Source organism: Typopeltis vanoorti, chromosome 13 (assembly GCF_054136105.1).
Source record: "Typopeltis vanoorti isolate ZY-2024b chromosome 13, IOZ_Tvanoo_1.0, whole genome shotgun sequence".
Taxonomy (NCBI): Eukaryota; Metazoa; Arthropoda; class Arachnida; order Uropygi; family Thelyphonidae; genus Typopeltis; species Typopeltis vanoorti.
In genome coordinates this window covers 78,738,286-78,754,666 of record NC_143561.1, presented here as the reverse complement: position 1 = coordinate 78,754,666, position 16,381 = coordinate 78,738,286, and the positions used below count along the sequence as shown (strand labels likewise).

General features: G+C 36.0%; 1 protein-coding gene across 4 annotated transcripts in view; it reads left to right on the top strand.

Moving 5' to 3' along the window:
- Positions 1 to 16,381, top strand: part of LOC150100307 (uncharacterized) — a 495,437-nt gene that overhangs the window by 425,304 nt on the left and 53,752 nt on the right. For all 4 annotated transcript variants that reach the window (XM_090402566.1, XM_090402565.1, XM_090402567.1 and 1 more), the window contains one exon: positions 13,253 to 13,339. In XM_090402566.1, the coding sequence (XP_090258692.1) occupies positions 13,253 to 13,339 (87 nt within the window). The remainder of the gene's footprint in view (positions 1 to 13,252; positions 13,340 to 16,381) is intronic.

Sequence of the window (16,381 nt, the reverse complement as noted above, 5' to 3'; positions counted from 1 at the left end):
AACAAATGACTATTTAATATTCAACTATACTGTACTATACATAACCTCAAATATCAAGTGGTGAGAGCAGAAAGTATATATGTGAGAGCTATGCTAAGCTAACAAGCTTTAGATGAGCTGGATGAGCTATACTTGTACTCCCATTTGACGTTGCTATATTATTTGCATAACTGACAAATGACAAAGTATATTTTGATTTTACTGAGTACCGACAGAGGCGATAGAAGACAGAGCTGTATTTACTATTTACTGTCATTTAAAATATTGATATTTGATATTTAATTCAAATCCAATAATGTTGCAAATTAACGATTTTAATGTTACTTAGGTACGAAAAAATTTGTATAATTTATTTTTTCTTAAATTTGTAATTTAAATTGCTTTTATTTTTATTTTTTATTTTTACTGCAAAGGGGGCCCTTTGATTGAACAGGGGCCCTGGCTGAAGCCCATAAAGCCCATGCCTAAGTCTGCTCCTGTATTAGAAAGGAACTTGACATTATTATCATTCAAGAATGTGAAAGCAGAACTAATCTAAGGTGGTATGGTCACTTAAATAGAATGTGGTGAAGAAAGATTAGCAAAACAGGTGTTTGATGCCAAGATGGCAGAAAAAGACCCATAGGACGACCATGTGGATTGATCTATTCAGATTGATCCATACAACATTATTGGAGTGCTCACAAGTAATAGATTGATTTGGAGGAAAATTGTTGATAGGAGATTAATAATAATGTAAATTTAATCATGTAGTTGCTGTCATAGTAACCTGAACACCCTCTTAAGGATACATATCAGGAAATTGGTGGTGATAATGTGATGGACAGCATGACAGAGGAAGATGAAGCATTTATGATGGATGGCTTTGACTATGGGGATGAGAGGGGACTTGGTGAGAGAGAGAAAAAAATAGAGGTGGAAAGAAACTTATAAGAACAGAGGTGAGGAGAGCAGGAGAGTTTAAGAAACTTAAAACAAGGTTAACTGAAGTAAGGAAAACAAGTGAAAGACTGAAGAAAATGAGAGTGAAAATGTATGAGCATGGTAAATAAGATGTGAGGAATGCCAATATAATCAATGAAGTTATGAGGAGTGTCATATATGGAGATTTATGTTTATGTATAATAGTATGGAAATAAGTTAGTGTAAACTGTTAAATATTGTGACCGTCAAATTTCTGTAAAGAACAAAGAAAGTTAAGTGTAAATTTAATTGTAAAAAAGGAAAGTTCCAGACAAAGAAATATTCCAGACGGATTAACTTATGACAAGGCAATCACTATTGCAAAGGTCAAGTATGCACATGGTTTCCCGCCTTAATGCAGCGACATCAAGGTGGCTGGGAAAGCCCTTCCAAGAAAAATCTGGGGGAATGAATCGGTGGCAGTTACAAAGTCGAAGGAAGAGAATAAATAGGGGAAGGATTGATAGATCGAGGTAGTTGAGAAGGCTCTTTCTCATTGGTGGCTTAGGCACACACTCTTAGGCACGCACAGATCTCGCAGGCAGAGATACTGAAACATTCGCAATCACTAATGACCTTACACAACAAGTTCAGATACCAATCAGAATACCCAGTAACCCAAACCACTCTCCAAATTCCCTAGATGTCTTCCTGACCAATGACCCTTTCAAATACACGGTGAATGTAGAGAGCCCGCTAGGCAATTCTGACCATAACCTAGTGCTCATCTCCTCCCTTATGCAACAATGCCTACACAGCTACTTCCATACAAGAGTAGTTTGGCATTATAACAGTGCCAAGCCTCTGCAACTTTTATGCCTTATTCCCATGGTTAGACTATTGCTTCTGACCTTCCAACCCAAACACATGCACCGAACTCATAACCAAAGTAATCCTTCTTTGATCACTGGTACGGAATTGTACATTCTCCACGGTACTCTGACCTGCCATTTCCTAACTAAACCCTGATTTTCCAAAACATGTGCCAAGGCTGTACAAATGAAAAACCAAACATACCATTACTGGCTCAAATCAAGAACTCCTTTAAAACTATCAGTGCTTCCAAAACAGAGTTCAAAAGAGGAAATTAGCAGCCTGTCCAAATGGCAGCCAAGCCTTTGGTCGCTCGCCAAAGCAATCAGTCATAACTTCTGCCCAACACTATTCCTACCTCTATCATATCCAGATGGCTCCATTGCGTCATCATCTACAGAAAAGGCCAATCTCCTGGCCTCGCACTTTGCTTCCAATGCACATATAATTGACAATGGCAAATGTCCCCCTACCATTCCAAATGCCCACTATATTCTTTTGACAGAAAGAGGTCAGCAAAATACTGTCCAAATTAGATACAAAAAAAGTCTCCCGGCACTGATGGCATTCCTCCAATTGTCCTGAAGGTTTGCACACCAGACCTGTCTCCTGTCCTATGTTGCTTATATATACTGTCTTACTCCACTGGTATTTATCCCACAGCTTGGGGCCTGTATTCAACCCATTCCCAAGAAGGGCAACAAGTTACTACCGTCCAACTACTGCTCCATCTCGCTCAGCTCAGTCCTGTCTAAAGTAATGGAAAAAATCATCAATTCCTAACTCCTACACTACCTTGAAGCTATCCGTCTAATAAATTTCTGCCAGTATGGATTCCATCTCTGCCGATCAACAGGAGATCTGCTGACATGTGTCACCCATCTTGGGACAAATGCCATGGAGAAGTTTGGCGAATCTCGAGCTGTCGGACTTGATATCTCCAAGGCTTTTGACCAGGTCTGGCACAAGGGCTTACTAAGCAAGCTGCCATCATTTGTTCTATCTCAAAACCTCTTTAATTGGTTTGCCAGCTTTCTGTCTGGATGCACACTATGTGTGGTGGTGGATGGCTCATTATCCTCTCACCATTCGACTAATGCCGGGGTTCCTCAAGGTTCTCTCCTCTCACCAACCCTCTTCCTACTGTATATCAATGACTTACTTCAGCTTACCTCCAACCCAATACAGTTTTGCAGATGACAGCACATTGCTCTCCTTCCTTTCTTTTGATAAACCTTACTCCGCACAACTCGCCTCAACCTATAGATCAGCTACCCTACCCTCAATTCAGACCTCCAAGCCATCTTCCAATGGGGTTCAGATAACCTAGTCAATTTCAATGTAAATAAAACCCAGTTCTGTCTCATTTCTCATAAAAAAGAACCATTTTCTCCCAGTATTATTTTTGACAACACCCAAATTTCCAGACAATCTGAGATTTCTCTTCTTGGAATTACCCTGACATGAAGCCTCTCCTGACATAAACACATAACAATCATTGCATCCTCATCTTCTAAAAAACTAGGATTTCTCTTTTGCTCAAGACGTTACTTAACCCCTGAACATCTGTTAACCTTATACAAATCACAAATCCACCCAACCATTGAATACTGCTCCCACATATGGGATGGGGCCCCCTAAAAGCTTCCTCAAAATGCTCGATTCAATACAGAGGAGAGCAATCAGACTTATTAATGACCCATCTCTTACTAACTCACTCCTTCCACTTTTGCACAAATGATTAGGCTCTGCACTATGTGTTTTCTACAAATATTTCCATGAAAAATATTCATCCAAAATAGCATCAATAATTCTCCCACTTAGTACTAAGCTCATTGGAACACGTGCAGCTGCTGCTCAACATCCCTACACAGTGCACCTTTAAACCCACAGAACAAGTTTCTTCTCCTCCTCCATCCCTGAAACTATGGAACAGTCTTCCTCTTGATGTGTACCCTAAGGAATACAATATATAGTCATTCAAATCCAATGTGAACAATTACCTTCTTTCCCAACCCATACACAGTACTAATGTATTATAGGTTGATCTACCCACCTCTCGTGTATGGGGCTCAACTTAAAAAAAAATATCGTCTTCATTTGTTTGTCTATTGACCATCAATCTAGGGAGCATACCAAAGACCTGCCCCAATCTTTCTCACTCACTTCTGGATACCGTCCACCTCTTTCTCATCTCCATGGAATCCATGTGACCAGATCTTCATGAAGTAATCCAGGCTAAGGAAAAGAAAGAATAGGCGTGAATAGAAATACCTTCAGTACTGTAAAATGGATTATGAATAATTTATGTCTGTGATATTATATGTACGTTTGTGTTATAAGTATCTGGGAGTGGAGTAAAGAATATGTGATCCTATAAACTCTACTTTTATGTTTGCATTTATGTTGGGCATTATTAAAAAAAAAAAAAAAACTTATGAATAGGTGGAATGGGATTTATTTTATTCAGTTTTATTGTATTACTGAATAAGGTACAGAGACAATTGCAATCTGTGCAACAAAATATATTTGTTGACAAATAGTGCAATTAGAGAAAAAACTGGGATGAAAACTGCACTACCTAATGAAACATGTCCCCTACCACAGAAACTATGCTGCAGACTCAAGCAAAACCATTTGTTGTACTGCCAAACACAACATCTAACTAATAACAACTGTCCTGACATTTGTCCAAATTTTCACTTATATGAAATAAGTGTTTGTTCAGTTGCATTTGAAATTTTCGATGTCATTAAGACAGATCACAAATGCCCACTTTAAATAAAATTCTACTGAAAGAGTTGCAACAAACATGCTGCATAAACTTTGTGTCACAGCCTTATACGGGAGTAGCACACAACGAAGTGGCAATAAAATTCTAGCGAAAGGGTTGCAACTAACACACCATGAAAACTTTGCGTCAGATTGCCTGCCTGCACAATGCGGAAGTGGCACACAAACAGTAATGAGAGGTCCCATCAATCCCATCACCATATGGAAGCAATCAATTGATTGCTTCCATATGGTGATGCAAGATATGCATCACCATATGGAAGCAATCAATTGATTGTTTTGTTCGCTTCTGTTACTTTCCTACAATGAGAACTTGTTAAGACTATTGCTTCTTGTACTTGCCATTTAGTGAAAGAACTCTTTTGTGATTTCCGTAAAGGTCACCCTTCTTGCTTGTGCTTTTACTGCTCATAGTCTTGATCACCTTTCTCTTTATATATCCTACACAACTGTTTTTCTTTTTCTGCAACTCCTGATTAATTATACTGCCCTCCATCTAAATACTCCTGATTTACCTGCTGTCTTTTGGGTGTATAGTCGGATACTGATTCCTTAAAACACTCCTTTATTATATTTTGTGTGCTGCTAACATCTTCTCAAAATTCTTATGTTATGGCACTGCTGTTAGCTGACTTTTTAGTTTCATACCTACTTTGTAATTCCACATATGCTCCTTAACAGAAAATTCTGCATGTCTGACAAACTTCCAGGTATTAGAATCAACATTCTATAAGGAAAATAAGCACATTTTCAGTGGATAGATAGAAAAAAGAGGAGTCGAACAGAGATGAGCATCATCACCATTATTGTTGTTGTTGATCTTTTCAGAAAAGGCCATTCAAGAAATCAAAACCTCTGAAATATACAGATGATCATACTTGTTACTGAGAACAAAGAGAACTGCAAGGTATATTTAATAAACTAGCAGAGAGCCATGATAAATTTGCACTAAAAAAAATAAACAAAAAAAAACCTAAAATAACCTTAAAAGCCATCCTGTAAAACAACAGGTAGATTAATATATCTGGAAAGTTGGATCACTTATCATGAAAAATGTGAACATAAAATAAAAAGAATACAGATACCCAAAACAGCCTTTCTATATTCCATATAAATTCCATATAAATACAAGAATGCCATTGATAGCTTGATATCTAAACACCTGGCCTTGGTACCATGTTTACACATCATTAATTATAGGGATGTTAAGTGCAATGAAATTAAAATCAACTTTGTATAATTAAAATAATGCAGCTACTACAAAGCAATAAGTTATTTCATATATTTCATCCACATGGTCATTTTGGGTTGTTAATGGACTATCATTTTGGTTTCTAACATGGACTATCTTCTGATAGCCCATGTTAGAAACATGGACTATCAGAAGAGAAATGGGAAAAGACTGATTGCTCTGAACATGTAGTTACTAAGAATGATGCTAAATTGTTGAGGTTACAAACAAACAAACAAGCACTTGAAAGAACAAATGCAAAAAGAAGTTTACTAAATGAGGTCTGGAAAGTCTTCTCTAAGGGAAAAATGACTGACTATTGTGATCATCACAGGAAGGAAGAGTTTGACCAAGACATCATTATATGAAGAATATAGAACACTAGACAGGAAAAACTGTCATCCAGAGCTTTAAAGATCTATAAGTTAGGAATAGGTGAGGAAACCATGACTGCCAACCTCTGAATTAGAAAATGGCACCTAAATTGATGAATTCATTTTGAAGTTTAATAAAAACTGTATACTTTGAGTTTTCATTAATGAATTATATGTAAATACTTATGGGTTAATTATCTGGTAAACATTTGTCACAATGTTCATTACCTGTATCTAGTTCAAATTATGTGCATTACTTACCGTATTTTTCGGATGATGAGACGATTTTTAGAAAAAAATATTTTATTATATAAAGATATTTACAAATTCTTACTTAATTTTTATTTATTGTTACAATCATTTGTATTAGCAATATTCAGTTCATCTTCACTCTCGGTACTATCACTTGTCTTGTTAATGTCACCGTTCGTATTACTTTCGTCTGAACTATTGTTGTCACTCCCTTCAAAAACTGCGTCATCTTCAGTACCATCCATCGCATTACTAATCCTGCATTTCTTAAATGACTTTATAATCGTCTCTTCTTTCACAGCTTCCCATGAATTTTTCACCCAGGTACATATTTCTGAAATTGTTGGCCGTTTCATATCCTGTTGCTGTAACATTGTGATTTGGCTTTGCCATTTATTTGTTCCACTCTTCCCGCATAAAATTTTTGAATGGTTTATTAATAGATCCATCCAAGGCCAATTGACTTGTAATTGACTTGTAAGGCCTCCAGGAATGAGCTAATTCTGTATTCATTTCTTTTAGAAGCTTCTTGGTTGATTCTGTTTTATGTGCTCTGAATTGATCCCACACTTAACATCATAGGCTTTTTAAACAACACACCCGGACGTTTTGCCCATATCTTTTGTATCCATAATTTCATTCCTGTTTCATCCATCCAGCTTTTATCTTGAATGTGGATAATGCCACGAGGAATTTCATCTCTCGGTAACATTTTTCTCTTGAAGATTAACATGGGGGATAGTTTTGTTCCGTCCGTGCAACAAGCTAAATCTTCAAAACTTCAGTGTGGTGTTTTTTCGTGACCTTGTTTTGATCACTATTGATTTGGTGCCTTTTGAATCTACTGTCCGATTTGAAGGAACATCAAAAGTTAGAGGCACTTCATCCATGTTCACAATTTGATTAAGCTCAAATTTAAATTTCCTTCACGCTGATATGACAAATCTATGGAATTCTATAATTTTAGCTAAATAGTAAGCCAGCATTTTTTGGGCTAGAGTGGTTTTTGTACGCATGCATAACCCGTGTCTTTTCATAAATCTAAAGCACCAAGACGGTGATCCGGTAAAATCTAAAATTCCATTAGCAGTTGCCCATCATTTCGCTTCAAAAATTATCATTTTCGTAGAAACAGATATTCCCATGTTTCGATGATTTGTTACCCAATTTTTCATTTGTACTTCTAATTCTGGCCATTTTTCTAGGTGCGAATGGAATGTTTTCTTGTGTTTACATGCAGTTTTAATTGTTCCTCTTGTTTTCTCCACTCATGAACCATTTTTTCTGTTGGTGGTGGACCAAAATGTTTTTCTGCTGTTCTGTTTCCATATTGTTTTGCATAATTTATCACATTTAATTTATAACTCACGTTATATGAAAGTCTTTTTTGTTTTACACTCATTTTTCTAATTTTAAGATAAAAATTTTAACGACTTATAAAAAATAATTCAAAGGAACCGTACAAAAGCGTATATGTTTACACACTAATGACTATTGACTCTCTAAATCGGTGATTCACCCACATGCAGCAATATAACTTAAGTACCTACCTTCAGTGGCATACTTACTAATTTTATTAACATATTGTGCCAGTAATTGACATCGCTAACAGCTTCGGTACAGTGTAAAGATTCGTATTTTAATGTTATCTTCGAACCATAAGACGCACCCCAATTTTAAGTCGATTTTTCTATGTTAAAAAGGTGCGTCTTATGGTCTGAAAAATACGGTTTTAAAAGTAAGATTTAAAACCTCTGAAATTTGCTTGTTTTCTGTTATTGAATTTAATGCATTTTGTTGCTCAGTATGAATCAGTGAGTATTGTAAAAATAAAATTTTCTCATTCATTTTAACAGTTTTACAAATATACTGGCCTGGTTAACCAAGTGGAAAGTCTGCTCTCCAAACAAACAGCATGGGTGTTTTTAAAAGTGCAATGTTTTTTGTTGCTCATTGTGAGACCTTATAAGCCTTCTTATCATAGGCCTGAAGCATGTTTTGTCTTTATATCCCTCATTACTTAACCCTAAGTCTACATGATACTGTAGATTTAGGGTTAGATAATCAGGGGATAGGCTTGACAGATGTTTGGACTTGATCAGAAATATTCTTTAACTAGCCATTTAGGCAAGAGTATATAATGTTCATTCATAACAGCACTTCAGGTATAAACAGCACCAGAAGAAAATAAATGATTTATTGAACTTACTAAAATTTCACAAGATTTTCATCTAGCATCTTGAGAGCACAAATTAGAAATGTGATAAGCACGCAGCACTTAGATAGTTGTAGAAGCAGTTCAAATTGCAACTGAAAAGAAAGTGATATCCTAACAAGGTGTCCCCGAGATTTGATAAAAATGAACTTAATTCAGAAAAGTCAGGTTAAATGTGGTTTTAGAATGATGGTCTCCCATCTCTTTGGAAAATTAATGTAGCTGTATTTGTTGGTGCTCAGGTAGTGCTTCATAGCTTACGCTGATTCTAAAAATACTCTCTCAGACCTGTAATGATTTCTCTGCAACACAGTTGTCTTCTACTTAATCCTAAGTAGAGGAATGTCCAGAGACATGGTTGGTCAGTCCTAACTTGCCATACAGGTGATTATGGACATAGCTTTTATGTTCTTCAAGACACATGTTAACAGATTTACCAGGTCTGTCCAAAGTTGGCTAAGTTTCAGGGGATGAAGAGATTAAGAGCTTTAGCTATCTTTTGTGATGTACATAGAATATAAGGGATGAGAATAGTTCTGCTAGTGATCTTGTGTTTGTTGCATGAGGGAGGTTGGTAGGGTGGTATGCAGTGTTTTATCTGTTTTATGGTGGCCATTGACTAAAAAAGTGTTGCAAAAGGTACTTAAGTCCAGTAGCAAGGGCTCTTGTCAGATGAACAAATATCCCTAGTTCTGTTTGTGTAAGGTGATACAAGGATTCCATACTGTTGTGATGGGTGATGGTGTGATTATGTAAGCATCTTCCGGTGTGTAGGAAGAAGGGGTGCTTCCTATAAACAGAAAATGATAAATTAACCATTTGGTAGTTGTGTAACTAGTGTATCTAGGAAAGTGCAACAGTTGTTAGTTTCTTTTCTTTTTTTTTATATGAATTGCATTTTTGGATGTTGGCTGTTTCAATGTATTGAAAATGTGTTTGGACTATGAGGCCGAATAGCAAACACAGCATTGACTTGTAAAAACTAATCTGAATAAATGGTGAATTTGAATAATTCAAATATATCAGAAGGGAAATGTGGCTTGATAAGGTCAATGGTATTGAAGCTAACCATGATGTGATGTAAGTCTTTCAGGTTAAATTTTTGCAAAAAGAAGAGAGTGGCCCATGAGATGGGGAGGATTTTGCTAGTTATTTGGCAGGTTTGTAGGGTTTATGTTATCAATTACTGGAAAAAGAAAAGTATTGGTTTGTGAATTTTTGGTACCCTATATATCAGAGGAGGTTTGACAGGGTAAGGTTGGGTAATTTCTTTAGACAAAGTTTTAACTTTTTTTATAGTGATGCATGTACTTTTTTTTATTTTTTGAGATATCATAGGATTCTATCTGTAATTTGGTATGTAGAGAATTCTTTTTTTAGGACAGTTGTTCAGTTTTCTGTTATACTCTTTGATCCATAATGATGGTAATATTTTTCTTATCTTCTTTGGTTATAATGATTTGTACACTTTTTTTTAAACCAATATTTCCTTAGGTGGAATGTTACTCTTGGGAGGGTTTGACTTTTGTAAGAATTCTGGTCACATCTTGGAAAATATTGTTAGCTACTGTGGGAAATAGATCAGATTCCATATTCAATGCTAGTCATCATTTCTAGAATGGGTACTTTCTGGGGAAGATGGCAAAATTCTGACCTCATCTGCAGGCATGGATGCTGTAGGATGTCTTTATTAAAATTAAATTAGCCAAAAATAAAAAAAATAAAAAACACAAAAGTTAATAAAACCAAATTGTTTTGTAAAGTTGTTTGGTAAACATGTTTCTTTTTTGTATGTTGCAAGCAAGATGTTTTGTGAGATTTTTTTTTTCTTGAGCCGCTAAAGTCTTGCTTAGAAAAAAAAAATTATTTTATATCCATGCTATTGTGGAATATCTAAATTTTAAATACAGTCAATCCCTGGATTATGAACAAGATACCTTCCTGAGAACATCCGTAAGTCGTATTTCTACGTAATTTGGATCCCTGATGAACAGCGCATATGCGGTAATAATTATAACAGTACTATAGTGGCTCATGTGGCAATAATAATGCAGTGTAATACTGTAATAATAATAATAATATCCCTGTATTGTAATAATAAGTTAGAGAAACTATTGTGCCCTTTCTTTTAATTCAAACAAACAAAACATAAAAACTCATACAAAAAGTTTAGATAGGAGAAATTTCAAGAAAGAATATTAAAGGTTGCATCAATGTCTTGCTTACTGGAAGGGACATTTTTGAGACAAGAAGGTAGGCTAACATTAATCGGAAGATGATACCGAAGAGGATAGACCTGGTGCTGGAGAATCAGAATTTGATTCTGTTTCTGTTTAAGGGAGCTTACCACTGAAGTCATCATGAAAGGGGTATCTAGGGTTGTTTGCATAGCCTTTTTCTTTTTTTCATCATAAATGGCTTTTTAGCAGCTGATGTTCTTACTAACTGCACGGTAAACCTTTGTAAACCGCTGAATGTTAGATCTTGCTCCTGAAGCTTAGCAATGAGACGAAAGGCTTCAGCTAATTCTTTTGTTGTAACTTTCTTGGTTCTGGACCTTCTGATTCTTCGTGTTCTTGTGTTTCTCTCAGCTGCTTCTCTATCTCCATAAGGTCTTCATTGGTTAATTCTTGTGAATGGGACTCGAGTAAGTCAGTGACATCATTTTCATTGATGTCCAATTGCAGTGCATTTCCACTATCCACCATAGCTTTCTGGCATCGGTGATGTCTTCTGTGAATCAACGAAAATCATCACAGAATTGAGGGCACAGTTTGTTCCACACCCCTTTAATTGTTGATTGCTTCACTTCCTCCCAAGAATCAGCAATGTTTTTGATGGCATCATGGATGTTATAATTCTTTCAGAACTCTCTCAAGGCCATCATATAATCTTCCATAGCTCTGACTTCTTGCAGGAATGTATGCCATAAGTAATAAGCCTTAAATGCAGAAATAACTCCCTGGTCCATTGGCTGTAGTAACGATGTAGTGTTGGGTGGTGAAGGTTGTCTAAAGATGTTGGATGTCCAGGAGCATTGTCCAGCACAAGCAGGATTAAAATATTTAAAGAACCAATCTTCAAACATGGCAAGTATGACCCAGGCACTTAAATTTGACTTCCAAATAATGGGAAGAGCTGCTTTAATAATGTGGCAAATTGCAGGTTTGCATGAAAGAAAGTAGTTCCCGAATTATTAATTTAATTATTATTTATTCTTATGGGGAGTCTTGGAAGCTTGTTCGTAAGTACAGATCTCAGTAAGTCAGGTTGTCCGTAACCCTGGGGACCACCCGTATAGGCATTCTATAATACCATCTTCTGTAAGTAACTGTTGATAATAATTCACTCCTGCAATATTCCCTTTGTTTTCTAGCCCATGTGTTCATGAAAAACATTTAGTTTGCAAGTCTCATTCTGATACTCAATGTGTGTGGTACATATCTTTATCAAAAGTTCTTGTACATTGCATGCTAAATATTTCTATAACAGCAACCTTCAGCTACTTAAATACTGCATATGCATTCAGTTCTAAACAAATTATATTACATTTGTCCATCAACTCAAATTGAAATGAATTCATAATTCTTTTTTGCTTTATTTTTGACAATGACATTTTGAGAGTTTAATGCACTAAAACTGCTAATGAAATATTTCTCATATCTCATCTTCCTTTTCCCTCTCTTACCTTGTGGTGTCGAGGGTTACCATCTAGACAGCACAGTCACTTGAGCTCATTCAAAGTGATAGATTTTTGTAACTATACAGATTTAAGCAGTTTCATTTAGCTATAACCCTGTAAAATTCTGAGTACAAAATGAAATTGCTTAAATCTGTGTAGTTACAAAAATCCATCACTTTGAATGAGCTCAAGTGACTGTGCTGTCTAGACAGTAGACACTAAACAAATATGCATCTACACCTTATTGATGTCAGTGTCAGCAAGTTGCAGACTCATATTTGTTTTGCCCACACAGCGCAGTTAAAAGTAACTCATTAGAGTATATTAAGTTAGAATGAGTTAGAGTAATATTGAAGTTAAAACATTGGAAAAATCACTAAATAAAATAGTGACAGGTATGATTTATCATATAATTCATTTTTAGTATGTTTAAAAATTATTGACTAAATTAAAAATTCTGAAAGCAAAAATTTTGTGCACACAGTTACTAGGATTGTGCATTCCTTTTTTTATCCTTATGCACACACACATAGCTTGTGCTTGCAGCTGGGATGTATTTCTCTGTTGTAGAGCTTCAAATTTTTGAAGCTTTACAACAGAGCTTTCAAAATTTTCAAATTCCTTAGTTTCTGCAGTTTTGGAAATAGTAAGGATTGACCACAGTTTTGAATTTAGCATTTGAATCTCATTTCAGCAACAGTTTCAGCAACTTTTCCATCTGCTGTGAAAACATGCTCAACTGGCACCAAAAACCATATAATTACATTATGAAATAAACTGTAATCAGGTCAATTGAAATATATGATTGTTCACTGCATGAATAATTTTTTGGTCATTGTGTTTTATATCCTGAATTTACTCATCTATTCATTCTTAAAACTTTTTGTATATTTTTTTATGATATATCTGTGTGTGCTTTTTTTAAACAGATTAAGGAAAAACTTGAAAGGACTGTATCTAGTTCACCCAACTTTTTGGTTAAAGACAATTGTCATAATGACTAAACCTTTCATCAGGTAAGTGCGAAAGATGCTTCTCATGTAAAAGTTTAAATAACTTAGATTAACATGTTGATTGCCAACTACGAGACTGCAAGTAAATTGTAGCAGATGCAGGTATTTCAAATGGGGGGAATGGAAAACTTGGTGTGTAGAATAACTGGCTCAGAAAATTGACGACTGAATTTCAAGAAATATTTTTATTGAAAAATTACAATATATATATATACATATATATATATATTTTTTTTTTCATTATCCTGCACACAAGAGGAACAAGAACTTATAACACATCAGTGCCATGTATGAGGTGCAGGATTGAGGAAAGAAGAAATCTATTGACATTTATTGTAAAGAGCTAGAAGTTGAAGTTGTTGGGAAACGTGGTGAAAAAGCCATTCCAGTGGACAGAGGTAGATGAAATAAATGAGGAAGCAGGCTCAATGTGTTTGTAATTGTACAAACACACATTGAGCCTAAAGGAATGTTGGATGCTGATCTTGTTTTAACAGGCCCAACAGTAGGAGGGAAATAATGTTTGCCAGTTCATTGGAGCAGTGATCATGGAAGCACCTGAAAGAGACACAGAGCTTAAAAAATTGCATCTGTGAGATTGAGGTTGTGAGGGAAGGGTCATCTATGAACCAAATTGCTCTCTGTACAGCATCAAGAATTTTTAGGGAGATTTTAAGTTCACCACCCCAGATGTATGAGCAGTATTCTAAGGATGGGCAGATTTGGAATTTATTTAGGATTAGTAGCTGGGTGGGTGTAAAATAGCTTCTTCAGTGGAAAAGAATACTTAGATTTTTAGAGGCTGTGGAAGATATTGATATAATGTATTTATGCCAGGAAAGGCTGGAAGTAAATCGCATTCTGATGCTAGAGAGAGAGAGAGATCGATCATGTCTATTAATTTGTACATTCCAAGGCTAAGAGAAGGTGAGCTGAGATCCCTTTTGTGAGAGGAAAAGGCAGGAGTATATTTTGATGACAATGAAGGTGGTGAGGCTATCCTTGCTTCTTTGAAGGATGGTATGGAGATCAGTATTTAAGGCATGGTTGCAGATGATCTTGAAGCTTGAGATGTCTAAAAACTACATGGTATGTTGAAAGGATAGGATGAATGGAGTGTACTGTTGTTGGCACATCTGTGGATAGGATTAGTGGTGATTGAGAGTATGTTGTTTATGTGTTGGAGAAAGAGGGTAGATGATAGAATAAAGATCTGAAACACTTTTGCATTGGTGGCAAAGTTTGAAGAGAGTATGCTGTCGACCATGACACAGCAAACAATCAGAGAGAAATCTTCTTGTTCAATTATATACAGTGGCAGGTAGACTGAAGGAAGGCAATTTGCAAAGCAGGCCTTGAAGACAAACACAATCAAAAATCCTGGAAATGTTGAGAGCTGCAGTGCACATTTCTCTGAACCTTTCCATGGCACATGTCCAGTGGTGGGTGATATAATCTGAGATCAGCCAGCATCACCCACCACTGGACTGAAATGGCAGAATCTATACTGGTTGTCACTAATTAACTGTGAGTCTCTAGGTACTGATTCAGGTGATGGCAAGTAGTTTGTATTTGGATGATTGGCTTGTATCTCCCTTTTTTGGAATGGGTTTGATATATGCTTGATTCCATCTGTTGAGGTAAGTGCCAACTGTAGTATAGAAAACTGAAAAGATGATAGAGGATAAGTGTTAGCTCTGGACACAATGTTTGAGTATGATTGGAAAGATGCCATCAGTACAAAAAGACTTTTTTTTTTTTTTTTCGGTTTCAAGGTTATTTAGTATTATTATGACTTTTGGCTGGAAAACCACATGAGGTATATGATGATACTCAGTTACTAGTATGGAAGGAGGTGCTTTGTTTTCTTTGCAGCAGATGCAGAAGTCAGCTTTATCTTTGGGTGCTGGGTATTAATATGTCCTTGAAATGGAGGGAGGGAACTGGAAACCAAACATAGCCTTTGCCTCCAGTAAGCTTGGTGGTAGTTTCACCAGGCAATGAAGTTCATCTACAACCTAGTACATCTAGTTGGCATTTCATCCTACTAGGAAAGTATTATTTTCCAGCAAGAATACACACTAGAGATGGCAGAGCTCCTTTTGTAGAAATAGGCAACACCATAGAAAGGTGGGATTGACTTAACAGGGAAGGCTGTATGTGTGTATTTTTTTTTTTTCTTCAAAATAACATTATTCACATTTATATAATACAGAAGTATTATATAATTAAGAATACTAATTGAGAATGTCCGCTCAGTTAGCCTAGTGGCTATGTGCTTCGCAACCATATGCCTGGGGAAGGAGTGTCCTAGGCTTGATTCCCGTCGACAGCGTGAGGAGCTTGAGGACCTTCCTCAGCCATAGCCAAGTTAGCCGGTCTTGGGTGTGGACAGCAGGGTTTCTTCCAGTTTATCTGGGGTTTTTCATCCGCAAGCAGGCAAACCAGCCCCGTGAACACACACGAATACAGTCAGGAATACTTAAGACAATCCTTCCAGCCATAGGTCTGAATTGTCAGCTATGCTGGTCCTGAGCCCAGATAAAAATAGAGGGGATTGAGGTGGTGCCGTACCTCCCCGTAAAAGGGGCTTGAGGCCATTGAATCACCATACGAAATGAATGAATGAATTGAGAATAATAATTAAGAAATTAGGAATTAAGAATACTTTTTAAAACAGCTTGTATATAGAAAGCTAATGATGCCATTGTCACAAATGGGATAATGATACACGTGGCTGCACTGGTCACTGTTTTCTGCATGGTGGTATAGATTCTCTTCCAAATAATGTAATGAGGATGAATTTGTAATTTTATTTTTATTAATTATATATATATATATTTTTTTCCCAGTCAAACATATAATAAAAATCTTATATTGAAATTGATTTTCTTGTGATATAGTAAATAGGCATTTTTATATAGATTTTAAATAAATATACAAGGAATCATTTTTTTTTTATTGCATCTGTCTGTCAGAAGTGAATAATGAAAAAGCATTTGATCATATCTGTCTATTTTAGACATTCTTTTGTTATTTATTTCA